Below are 12,458 nucleotides of genomic sequence, written 5' to 3'. Positions count from 1 at the left end.
TGGGAGTTTTAGGCTGCTATGTTTTGGCTACTAGGTTTTAGACTATGTTATAGGGATTGGAGGGCTAAGGAAAAGGGGGCATGGGGCAAAATGTATCTATATGTGGTGGGTGGAGAGTAAAGTATATAAGTCCATGCGGGGAAGAGGCAGCCCTCTTTCCCGCTGGACAACAGGAGAAAAATGTGTCCTGTTATTACATTTAAAAAATATATATATATCAATAATTTTGCACTTACGTGATGGATGCGGCGATGGAGACGACGATGGCCAGGATCCGGGATGCAGCGATGCAGCACGGCTTGGGATGGCTGGATGCGCTGTTTGCCGGGGCTCTTCCTCCGGTTCCAGCGGCTGGAGAGGAGAGTGAGGGACGCAGCAGCAGGCGTTCCAGGCCTCAGGAGAGGCCTTCATCTGCAGAGACGCCTCGGTCTGGTCGGCGCCGAGGGAGCCCCTCCAGGGACCCTCCTTCTCCTGCTGGTGCGGAGCTGCACCCTGGCGGCAGTCCACGGAGGTCAGGGAGGAATCCCATCAGGCGGGCGAGACCGGAGGTGACAGGAGGGGGGGGGGCCGCGGCGGCCATCTTCCTACCTCCTGTCTTCAACAACAACGCCGGAAGTGGAGGCGGGACCGGATGCGCGCGCAAGACCGGATGCGCGCACAAGACCGGATGTGCGCGCTGGACCGGATGCGCACGCAGGTCCGGAAGTGACGGCTTTCTCCGGCGCCGATGCTCCAGGTGCCGGAGGAGCTCTTCTTACAGACGCCATGACACCAGCACCGACCCGCAGGAAGAGGCGGGCGGCATCTAGATGGGGAGCGAGATCGCCTCCTGCAGGATCAGGGAGGCGTGCGGCGGCAGCGACCGGAGGTACCCGGGCAGCTTCTTGGAGTGACGCCGGGCCCCATCCGGACGAGGGGGGCAGCGGTCTGCTATACAGGCAGCGACGACAACAAGAAGATTTATTTTTGACAGCCCTGCAGAAGGACTGGATCGGCAGGGCTGTCGGTCTGAATATGCCACGCCACCAGGGGGTGGCAGGATCGTGGACGGGCCGCATTCCGCGGGGCCTAGAACATCAGAGACTGGAAGTGCGGGGAGCTACGGGGAGCGTGGGGTGCAGGAGCACCACTCCCCAGGATCGTCACGACCGACGCCGGGCTCATCCGGAGTGGTGGACGCGTCCGCTGGGAGGTCACCTCAGGGACGGCCGGGTGAGTCTACCACGGATGTGGTGCCGGGGATGTGTGTGGGGGGGATGTGGGGGGGATGTTGTCAATGTCTCAAATGCATTTGATGTTTAGAGGGATGCAGGAGTATTTTATGAGAATTGTGCCAGGCGTAGAGCAGTCGCCAGCGAGGGTATGGGGCGCTGCTAGTGAGGCGTCTGCTAGTGCGGCAGGGAGTGCGGTTGCTAATGAGGCGAGTTCTGGTGCAGTTGCGGCAGGGATTGCGGGTGTCAGTGAAGTGGCGCCGGTTGTGGGTGCCGTAGTGGCTGTGGAAAAAGCGGTTGACGCGGCGGCTAGTACAGCTAAGAAAGTGGTGGAGGATGTGCGTTTGGCTGACGCGGCTAAAGGTGAGGTTTATGTGTGTTTTGAGGGCCCGCTGGGGGCACATTTGAAGGTGGAGATTAGGGAAAAGATATGGAAAGATGAATATGTTGAGATTTTTTCTTTGCTGCCGTTAGAGAAGTTTAATTTGGACCGGTGGAAACCGGATGAAAGTAAGAAGGAGGAGGAGGAGCGGCGGCGGTATCGCTTGATTCCTCGGACTTTTGCGAATTGGCTGCAGGCCTTCGCTATTTTGGCTAGTGTGGTGGGTGAGAAGGCGCCGGAGAACTGTTCGGCGCTATTCTGTTATATGGATTCAGTAGGGGAGGCGTATCGTGTGTACGGTGGTAATGCGTGGTTGCGGTATGACGAACAGTTTCGTCAGCGGAAGTCGGTGCGCCCGTCGTTGCGATGGGATCACAAGGATATCAGTTTATGGATGCATCTGATGTCTGCGCCAAAACAGGGGCAGCAGCCCTTTCGGGATGCGGCCGGCGGTCAGGGGTCAGCAGCGGGTCGGTCAGGATCCTCAGGAAAAGGGTGTTGCTGGCAGTATAATGAGGGGCATTGCAAGTTCGGCCCAGATTGTAGGTATAAGCACGAGTGCTCCGGTTGCGCAGGCGCCCATGGTTTGTCCAGATGCTTCAGGAAGCATAAGGGCAGGCAGGGAGATGCTGAGCAGAAGAGGGGCGACGCCGGTGAGGGTGGAAAGGATGCTCCCGTTTTTAAGGGGCTATCCAAATAGGAAAGTGGCGGAGTTGTTGTGGTTAGGTTTTTCAGAAGGTTTTCGGATTCCTTGTACGTCGGCTGGACGTGATGGGGTGGTCCGTAATTTGTCGTCTGCTTTGGCGCGGCCTGATCTGGTTACGGATAAGCTGCTGAAGGAGGTGGCTTTGGGCCGCATGGCGGGGCCGTTTTCCTCCACGCCTGTTCAGAGTTTGCGGGTTTCCCCGTTAGGTTTGGTTCCTAAAAAGGAGGTGAATAAATTCCGCCTTATTCATCACTTGTCTTATCCGGAAGGCGAGTCGGTGAATGACGGCATTGATCCGGCCCTGTGCGCGGTCAGTTACACTAACTTTGATGCGGCGGTTGTTTGGGTTCGGAAATAGGGGAGGGGCTCTCTGTTAGCAAAAACTGACATTGAGGCTGCTTTTCGTTTATTGCCGGTGCATCCGGATAGTTTTTGTTTGCTGGGATGTTATTGGCAGGAGGAATATTTTGTGGATTGTTGCCTCCCGATGGGCTGCTCCATTTCATGCGCTTATTTTGAGATGTTTAGCACGTTTTTGGAGTGTGTTGTCCGTCGGGAGGCGCAGGTGCAATCTGCCCTGCATTATCTGGATGATTTCCTGTTTATCGGGCCGCCAGGTACCTATGTGTGTGTGCAGGATTGCTACACACTATGGAGAGAGTGGCAAAGGATTTTGGGGTACCTCTGGCGCCTGAAAAAACTGAGGGACCCACGACGGTCATTAAGTTTTTGGGAATCATGATTGATTCAGATAATATGGAGTGTCGCTTGCCTGATGATAAGTTGCTGGAGATGAGAGGGTTGGTGGTGAGTGCGCTGTGCAGGAAGAAGATCCAGTTGCGGGACTTGCAATCCTTGTTGGGGCATTTGAATTTTGCTTGTAGGATTATGCCCATGGGGCGGGTGTTTTGCAGGCGATTGGCGAGTGCTACCGCAGGGGTGCATTCTCCTCATCATTTCATTAGGTTGTCGGCGGAGTTGAAAGCTGATTTGTTGGTGTGGGGGGAGTTTTTGCAGAGCTATAATAGGCGGTCGGTGCTCATGTATCAGCCGGTGTCTAGTGTGGACTTGGAGCTGTATACTGATGCATCAGGTGCGTGTGGATTTGGGGCTTATTTCCAGGGGCAGTGGTGTGCGGGAGTTTGGCCAGATGCATGGCATGAATGTGGTTTTGTCCGTAACTTAGCTCTGCTGGAACTGTTCCCGATTGTGGTGGCTGCGGAGTTGTGGGGGGATTGTCTGCGAGACCGGAGAGTGCGTTTCGTATGTGACAATCTGGGTGTGGTTCAGGCTGTTAATGCGCAGACAGCTAATTCTCCGCCAGTCGTGCGACTATTGCGACATTTAGTTTTGAGAGGTTTGATGTTGAATGCGCATTTTGTGGCAGTGCATATTCCTGGGGTGCTGAATTCTGTGGCTGATTCCCTTTCTCGTCAACAGTGGGACAGGTTTCGTCTGCTGGCGCCGGGGGCGGAGTCTCATGGCCTGCCTTGTCCAGAGCATCTGTGGAAGGTGGTGTGACAATGGCGATGTCGCTCGTGTAAAGGTCGGTTAGTGCGGTTACGTGGCAGAGGTACAGTGCGGTATGGCAGGTATGGGAGGCTTTGTTGGAAAATGCGCAGGCAGGTATTGCAGATCGGCCGGCGTGTTTGCTGTATTTTATAGGAAATGCGTACAGTGAGGGAGCGTCTGCAGCAACGGTTGCTCGGAGTTTGTCGGCCTTGGCTTTTTGGTTTAAGAAGAAAGGTGAGGAGGATGTGACTAAGTCCTTTCTGGTCATGCAGGCAATGAAGGGTTTCAGGAGGGGTTCCGCAGTTAGGGACCACAGGAAGCCGGTGTCATTTGAGCTGTTGGTAGCGATTTGTGATTTGTTGAAGGATGTTTGTGTTTCGGGGTTTGAAGAGCGGCTATTTACACTGGCCTTTTCTTTGGCGTTCTTTGGGGCGTTCCGGATATCGGAGTTGGTGTCGGCCAGTAAGAGGGTGGCAGGGGGTTTATTGTACGCGGATGTGGATTTGGATGGCTCCTGCCTTTCTTGTTTGCTTCGTAGATCTAAGACAGATCAGGAGGGAAGAGGTTTTGTGGTGCGTTTGTATGAGTTAACAGGGTCGCAGGTGTGCCCGGTCCGCTGTTTTCGGGAGTTTGTTGCAGCGAGGCCTGAGGGGCCGGAGTCCTTGTTGGTTCATGCAGATGGGTTGTCCTTGTCAAAATTCCAGTTTTCACAAGTGTTCAAGAAATGTATCCTGTTGTCTGGCAGAGGTGGAGCAGGTTTTAGCTCTCATTCTTTTAGAATTGGCGCAGCTACGGAAGCAGCTCGGTGGGGTTTATCCCCGGCGATGGTTAAGAAGATCGGTAGGTGGGAGTCAGACCGATATAGGTTGTATGTGCGGCCTCACTTACTTTGAGGTGGGGGTGATAAGATGTGCTGGAGGTGGATATGTTTTGTTACATTGCTTTTTTTTTTTTGTTTAAAATGCAGGTCCCTGCTTGATCTGGATTATTGGGCACTCCTACGTGCACTGGGAAGGTGTGCGTGCAGATGTTCGTCCGGCCGGACGGCAGTTGGGCATGGATCACTCAGAGGTTCAGGTCAGATGGTTGGGTCTGCGGGGCATGCTGTGGTGTAGGTTGCTACCAGAGGTCCAATTTTATGCAGGTTTGGACAGGGCGCCGGATATTTTAGTGGTGCACCTTGGCGGTAATGATTTGGGCATTCGGTCGTCCAGGGATTTGGTGAGGGATGTTAAGATCGATCAGTTGCGGTTATGGTCGTCTTTTCCAGGAGTGGTGATCGTATGGTCGGATATTGTGGCTCGCAAGGTGTGGCGGCAGGCACGTTCCGTCCATAGTTTGAATAAAGCGCAAGCAAAGGTGAACAAGGTGGTTGGTAGGTTTGTGGCACGCAATGGCGGTGTTGTGGTGCGGCATAAGGAGTTGGAGGGCAGAGAGGTAGGTTTCCTCAGGGCGGATGGTGTTCATTTAAACGAGGTGGGTCTTGATATGTGGACCCTGGACATCAAGGAGGGCATGGAGAAAGCCCTGCAGTTGTGGAGGGACAATCATGTGTAAGGGGTCACACATGATTGTCGTGGCGGTAGGAGGAGGGGTCTTTGGAGGCACGTAATGGTAAGAAGGAGAAGCAACAATGGAGATTGTTGCAAGAGAACTCGGGGCGTTTAACCCTGGATAGTATTGGAGGGCTGGGGAGTGGTTACCCAGCTGATATGGCATATATTCCTGATGGGCAGGGTCCCCAGGAAGGGAGAGAGAGGTCTTGGACATGATTGGTGCCCTCGGGTCAGGTGCAGAACGGCTGTAGGGTAAGAGGTCCAGACCTAATAAGGAAACGATGGAGTTTGTTATTTAATGATTGAAGTGCCTTCAAGGATCCTTTATCTGGAGTTGGGAAATAGAGCAGGATGTTATCATGGAGTGTTATGATGTGTTTTATGGTTATGCTCTTTTATCAGAAAAAGGTGTGTGTTTAATAAATGGCTGCTGTGGCCTTTACACCAAAATTCATGTGTGGTCTCTTATTGGGGTTTGGGGGGTGTAAGGCTGTAGACAGCGAAAGTCATCAAACATACCTTAAGTCAAGTCTGACCATACTTTCCTGGCACTGCCACCTGTTCCTGTTGATGTCCCGCCATGTATTTTGCATGCTGTTCAGATTTGCATGGGAATGAAACATGTTCCTATAATTTACATGAGTTATAGCCAAAAGAGAACTATAAAGAAGCCATTAGGACCTGATCCTTACACAAAGCCGACAACAAGACGGTGGAGACCAGAGAAGTAACGGAAGAAAGAAAGATCAACGCGCACATTATGGAATTTCTCCTTCAGTTTATTTTTCTTCTTGTTCTCTGCATTGAATGCTTCATTGGGATAACACTAAATATCACCATTGTGATTGCTAAATACATCAAATGGAAAACTCTGAAGTCTTTTCAAACCTGTGATAAGATCCTGAGTTGTTTGGCCATTTCCAGATCCTTGTATCTTCTTAATGAGATTATTTTTGAAGTAGTCCAAGAAATAAATCCTTGGTGGTTGGATTTCGATGTTGTTTTTTTGATAATGTTTTCACACATAATGTTTCTGTACTACACTAATCTCTGGTTTGCCACCGTCCTCTGCGTCTTTTACTGTGTGAAGATCACAAACTACAACTGGAAGTTCTTAAACTTCCTCAAGACCAAGATCTCCACCCTGGTCCGATGGCTCCTTCTGACTTCTCTTATGATCTCTGTCATTTTTAGTCTTTTCTATGGGTGCTACATTTATGGCTTATTACCACAGAATGTTGATTCTGAATTACACGATTCACACAAAAATATATCGGAATATGTGGACAATAATGATTTTGACTCTCACATTTTATTCGGGATGTTCTTCACTGGGTCAATTCCACCATTTTTTATATTTTGTGTTGCAAATTTCCTGTTAATTCATTCTCTTGTGACGCACACCCGGCGTGTGAGGAGCAGCGGGTCGGGTTTTCAAAGCCCAAACTTAGAGTCTCACTTGAGTGCTGTGAAAAGTATGAGCTTCTTCTTACTGCTGCAGATTATATTTTTTCTATGTATGACTGTTTATAATTCCGGGTTTTTATTGGATAGTAAAGTTCTCTTTTTCATCAACTCAATAGTCATGTGCAGCTCTCCAGTTCTCCATTCCCTCTACATCATCTTGTCCAGCAGTGAGATGAAGAAGACGGTTCTCTCATTGTTCTTTGGTCTTAGGAAATGTTCATTTTCTGAAGAGCAGATTTAATACAATTTTTTCAATCGCAATGTTATTTACTTAGAATCCTTTTACACCGGCCTATATTGGTCGAAAAAATGAGCACCAATCAATGACACAGCTAGTTGATCAGCGCTGAAGGAGCTATGACGTCATCGGCTGATCATGGTCCTGATTATACAGGACAATGATCGGGAACATCATATTAACGCTCGTTTGACAATTGATTTGTGTAAAATGGCCCTTAGTGTTTGTATGTTGCCTTTTTCTAGGATAATAATGCATTTTATACAAATTATTTTATAGTCTTTAAGTCAGTTTTTTGGTTTTATTGTCTGTATAATACAGCGCCTGAACAAGAGTTAGGCTATGTTCACACAGAGTTTCTTGACGAGTTTTTTGACGGGGAAACCGCGCCAAAAAACTTGTCAAAAACGGCCTGAAAATGCCTCCCGTTGAGTTCAATGGGAGGCGGGGGCGGTTTTCTCCCGCGAGCGATAAAACCGCCTCTCGGGAGAAAGAAGCAACATGCCCTATCTTCGGGCGTTTCCGCCTCTGACCTCCCATTGACTTCAATGGGAGGCAGAGAAAGCGTATTTTGCGGTGTTCTATGCCCACGACTCTCAATGGCCGCGGGCGAAAAACGCAGCGAAAGTCGGCGTGCAGGGAGAGGAAAATCTGCCTCAATCTTCCAAACGGAATTTTGAGGCAGAAATTCCGCCTGCAAAAAAACTCTGTGTGAACATAGCCTTATAGTGTTTTTTTTTAACTTTACAACAATAATAATAGAGTGCAAACACGTTCACAGAATAAAACAAGTCCACCCATCTACCTACCCCAAACCCACTTCTCTCAGTGCAAGAGGTGAAAAAAAAAGTTCAGGGAAGCCAGAGTTCTTTACCAAATTACCCAAAAGTCGTATTTGCCTTTATTGCAACGGCTTCGTTTCTAAAGGGCAAGGGTTTAGTTTCTCAAAGCCACTCACTTAGCTTGTTTTTAGATCTTTAGAACCCAACTTCTAGGCTCAGACCTTTTAAAACCATAGCAGACTGTAAATGTAGAGGTGTGTATAGGTTCAGACAGCACCAGATATGTGGAAAGATGGGGTTTTGCATGGATAGGGGCCCAACCCGAAGATGAGTATAAAAGAGTATCCGGCACACCAATTTTGAAACAAAAGGTATTTTTTATTTTGTTTTTTATGCCAGTGGCAGAGTGCGATGTTTCGGTCTAAGCGACCTTCATCAGGCACTGAGCCGTGCTGGAAAACTGCATAGACGAGCGCTAGTGGTGCTGATAGCGGCTGGCTGCTGTGTCATGGCGTAAATGTAGAGGGGGAGGCTGAGATGAAGACCATAAATTACTACTGGTATTGTGGGCCATAAAGAGTAATATTGATACACGAACGAGGTGACAAGTGTAAGGAATGGGGTGGGGTAAATTGAACAAATCTTCATATCAGCGGGAATAGAAATATTAAAAACGTTGTTACCTCCTCCCAATGCATAAAAAGCTGTAGACAGCGCCACATTAAGTGAATCCAATCTGTTTCTGCCCCCAAAGATTTTGGACAATTATCAAAATCTCTTTTGCCTGTTTAATGATAAAAACTTGGTTGAATATTCATAAATTATTCCCTAGATATTCCAAATTGATCCAATGACTATTTGGTTTGAGACCTAAGTAACAATTTCTTACACTCCTCTTTCAAAAGGGATTTATAATATCCTCGAAATTAAACCCTCTCGGTAACCGTTCTCCACTCTGGCCATAAGATGAGGGTCCTGAACAGTGAACACCCCTCTATTCACTCACAATTTCCTAAATAGGTGTATGAAAAGAGATTTTCATACACCTATTCCTCCAAAAGGGTTATAATCCATCTGCCACTGATGGGCTACATTATTATGTCCGATTCTGGGCCTGAAAGATCAGAAGATTCTCTAGTACTCTGGTGGACCAGTCTGACCATACTTTTTTGGTACTCTCACAGGATCCTGTTGATGTTCCGCCATGTTTTCTGCATGTGGTATATTTCTGCATGTGGTATATTTTTGCATGGGAATCAAACATGTTCCTATAATTTAAATGAGTTATATCCAAAAGAGAACTATAAAGAAGCCATTAGGACCTGATCCTTACACAAAGCCGAGAACAAGACGGTGGAGACCAGAGAAGTAACGGAAGAAAGAAAGATCAACGCGCACATTATGGAATTTCTCCTTCAGTTTATTATTTCTCTTGTTCTCTACATTGAATGCTTCATTGGGATGACACTAAATATCACCATTGTGATTGCTAAATACATCAAATGGAAAACTCTGAAGTCTTTTCAAACCTGTGACAAGATACTGAGTTTTTTGGCCACTTTCAGAACTTTGTATCTTCTTTATGGGTTTATTTTCGAAGTGATCCTTAAAATAAATCCTTGGTGGCTGGATGACATTGTTGCTCTTTCGATAATGTTTTCAGACATAATGTTTCTGTACTACACTAATCTCTGGTTTGCCACCGTCCTCTGCGTCTTTTACTGTGTGAAGATCACAAGCTACAACTGGAAGTTCTTCATCTTCCTGAAGACTAAGATCTCCACCCTGGTCCGATGGCTCCTTCTGACTTCTCGTGTGATTTCTGTAATTTTTAGTCTTCCCTCCGCGTGGTATATTTATGGCTTATTACCACAGAACGTTTTACATGATTCAGACAAATAAAATATATCGGAATATGTGGATAATAATGATATTAACTCTCACATTTTATTCTGGATGTTCTTCGCAGGATCAATTCCACCATTTCTGAAATTTTGTGTTGCAAATTGCCTGTTAATTCATTCTCTTGTGACGCACACCCGGCGTGTGAGGAGCAGCGGGTCGGGTTTTCAAAGCCCAAACTTAGAGTCTCACTTGAGTGCTGTGAAAAGTATGAGCTTCTTCTTACTGCTACAGACTTTATTTTTTCTATGTATGACTCTTTCAACTTCAGTTTTTTTTATTTAATAGTCAAGTTCCCTTTTTAATCAACTCAATAGTCATGTGCTGCTCTCCAGTACTCCATTCCCTCTACATCATCTTGTCCAGCAGTGAGATGAAGAAGATGTTTCTTGTTTTTTGGTCTTATGAAATGTTCATTATCTGAAGAGAAGATTTATTAAAATAATTTTTTCAATCTCAATGTTATTTACTTATTGTACGTATGTTGCTTTCATCAAGAATACTAGTGCACTTTATATACGTGTAAATATTTTTTGTCTTTAATCAATTAATACCGAAGATATTTTAAGCCTTAATGACCAAGCAAGTTTTTAAGTTTTTCCATCGTCACATTCCAAGAGCTATAACTTTTTTATATTTCCGTAGATATCGCTATATAATAACTTTTTTTTGCGGGACAAGTTGTATTAATAGCGACATTTTGTGGTACATATAATTTATTGATTAACTTTTTATTTACTTTTTTAGTGGGGTATAGTAAAGAAAAAAACATTATTTTTTGTCTTAAATTTACGCTGTTTACCGTGTGGTATAAATAAGCTAATAACCTTATTCAGAGGGTCGCTACGACTGCGGCGATACTACATTTATATACGTTATTTATGTTTTACTACTTTTACACAGTAAAAACAATTTTTTTTCAAAGTTATTAGTTTTTGTGTCGCTATATTTTAAGATCCATAACTTTTTTATTTTTCCACTGATGCAGGTGTATAAGGCTTTTTGTTTTAAGGGACAACTTGTAGTGTTTATTGGTACCATTTTGGAGTACATGCGACTTTTTGATCACTTTTTATAAATTTTTAAGGTTCCGTTTTTTGTGTCCAGTGTGTATATAAAAAAAACACTGCTCTGAACAAGAGTTATAGTGTTTTGTTTTTTTTTTTTAAATTTGCATTAATAATAACAGAGTACAAAAATTTACGTGGAATAAAGCAACTCCACCTATAGTTTGTTTTAGATGTTTAGCGCCCAACTTCCAGGCTCAGAGCTTTTAAAACAATAGCAGATTATAAGGGTATGTGCACAGACAAAATAAAAACGGAAGGGAAAACAGCTCCTGATTTTCAGACGTTTTTTTAATCAAAGTCGCGTTTTTCGCAGCGTTTTTAACGGCCGTTCTTGGAGCTGTTTTTCTATAGAATCTATGAAAAACGGCTCGAAAAACGGCTGAAGAAGTGACATGCACTTCTTTTTCGCGAAAAAACGGCCGTGTAAAAAACGCCCCGTCGGAACAGAACGCCGTTTTCCCATTGAAATCAATAGGCAGATGTTTGGATGCGTTCTGCTTCAGATTTTTTGGAATCTGAGAGTTCACACTTCGTTTTGTTTAGGCGTATTTCTGAGCGTGAACGCTTTGAAAAACGCCTGGAAAAACTCTAGCAAAATTCCTACAATTAGCTTCCCATTGAATTTAATATAAAACACACTGTGCTGTCCCAGAGTAGGTATATTTTTACGCTGCTGTATTAAAAAAACACCTCATAAAAAAGAAGTCTCGTAAAAAGAAGTAGCATGTTATTTCTTGAGGCGTTTTTGGGGCTCATTTTCCATTGACACTATGAAAAAGCCTCAAAAAAGCCTAAAGAAACCCCTCCAAATGAGCTTCAAATAAAAAAAACAGCTTCATTTTCAGCTTTAAAAACCGCCATGAAATTAGAGTCTGTTTTCCTTTAAAAACAGCTCCGTAATTTTCAGCCACTTCTTGTACGTCTGAACATACACTCACTCCAGAGTGGGAGACTGAGATGGCAACCAACAATTACCACTGGTATTGCAGGCCACAAAGGGTAATATTGATATACGAACGAGGTGACAAGTGTAACGCGAGGGAAGGGGGGGGGGGGGTTGTCGGATAATTCCCAAAGTATACAATTCTTGATATCAGCAAGAATATTAATATCAAAGACATTATTACCTCGTCCTGATACATAAAAACTTAGGACAGTGCAACATTAAGTGAATCCCATCTGCCTTTGCCCCCAAACATTTTGGACAATTAGCAAAATCTCATTTGCCTATTTAATGTAAAACTTGGTTGTATATTCGTGATTTGTTAGCCATTGTTCCTCACATATTCCAAAATCGAACCAAAGACCATTGGGTCTAAGATCTAGGTAACAATTCCTTACACTCCTCATTAATAAGTAATTATATATCCTGGAGAAGCCACTAGTAAGGAAATCTTAAACTCTCTTGCCTTACGGTGTAATTAAATATATTTTTATTAGAAAGAAAAGTTACAATAATAAGTTAGAGATAGAGAAGTAGGAAATAAGAAAGACGTGGCCACGGAGATCCTCTCAAGTCAGACAGAAGATCTCATGATTGACTTTTAGATGAACCTTTTAAAGGTCTTGTAAAGGGTTTGCCTGACACAGGTTCTGTGTCGACGCCCGGGGTTAATCAGCCCTCATCAGCTC

General features: G+C 45.4%; 1 protein-coding gene across 1 annotated transcript; it reads left to right on the top strand.

Annotated features, from left to right (window-relative positions):
- Positions 1–6,394: 6,394 nt before the first annotated feature.
- Positions 6,395–7,075, top strand: LOC142759679 (taste receptor type 2 member 40-like). Its single transcript, XM_075862123.1, has one exon. It carries the CDS (start codon positions 6,395–6,397, stop codon positions 7,073–7,075), a length of 681 nt encoding a protein of 226 aa, XP_075718238.1.
- The last annotated feature ends 5,383 nt before the right edge of the window (positions 7,076–12,458 follow it).

The sequence above is a fragment of the Rhinoderma darwinii genome, chromosome 4, assembly GCF_050947455.1.
Source record: "Rhinoderma darwinii isolate aRhiDar2 chromosome 4, aRhiDar2.hap1, whole genome shotgun sequence".
Classification (NCBI taxonomy): domain Eukaryota; kingdom Metazoa; phylum Chordata; class Amphibia; order Anura; family Rhinodermatidae; genus Rhinoderma; species Rhinoderma darwinii.
The sequence above is the reverse complement of the archived record's forward strand: the minus strand, read 5'-3'. Positions and strand labels throughout refer to the sequence as shown.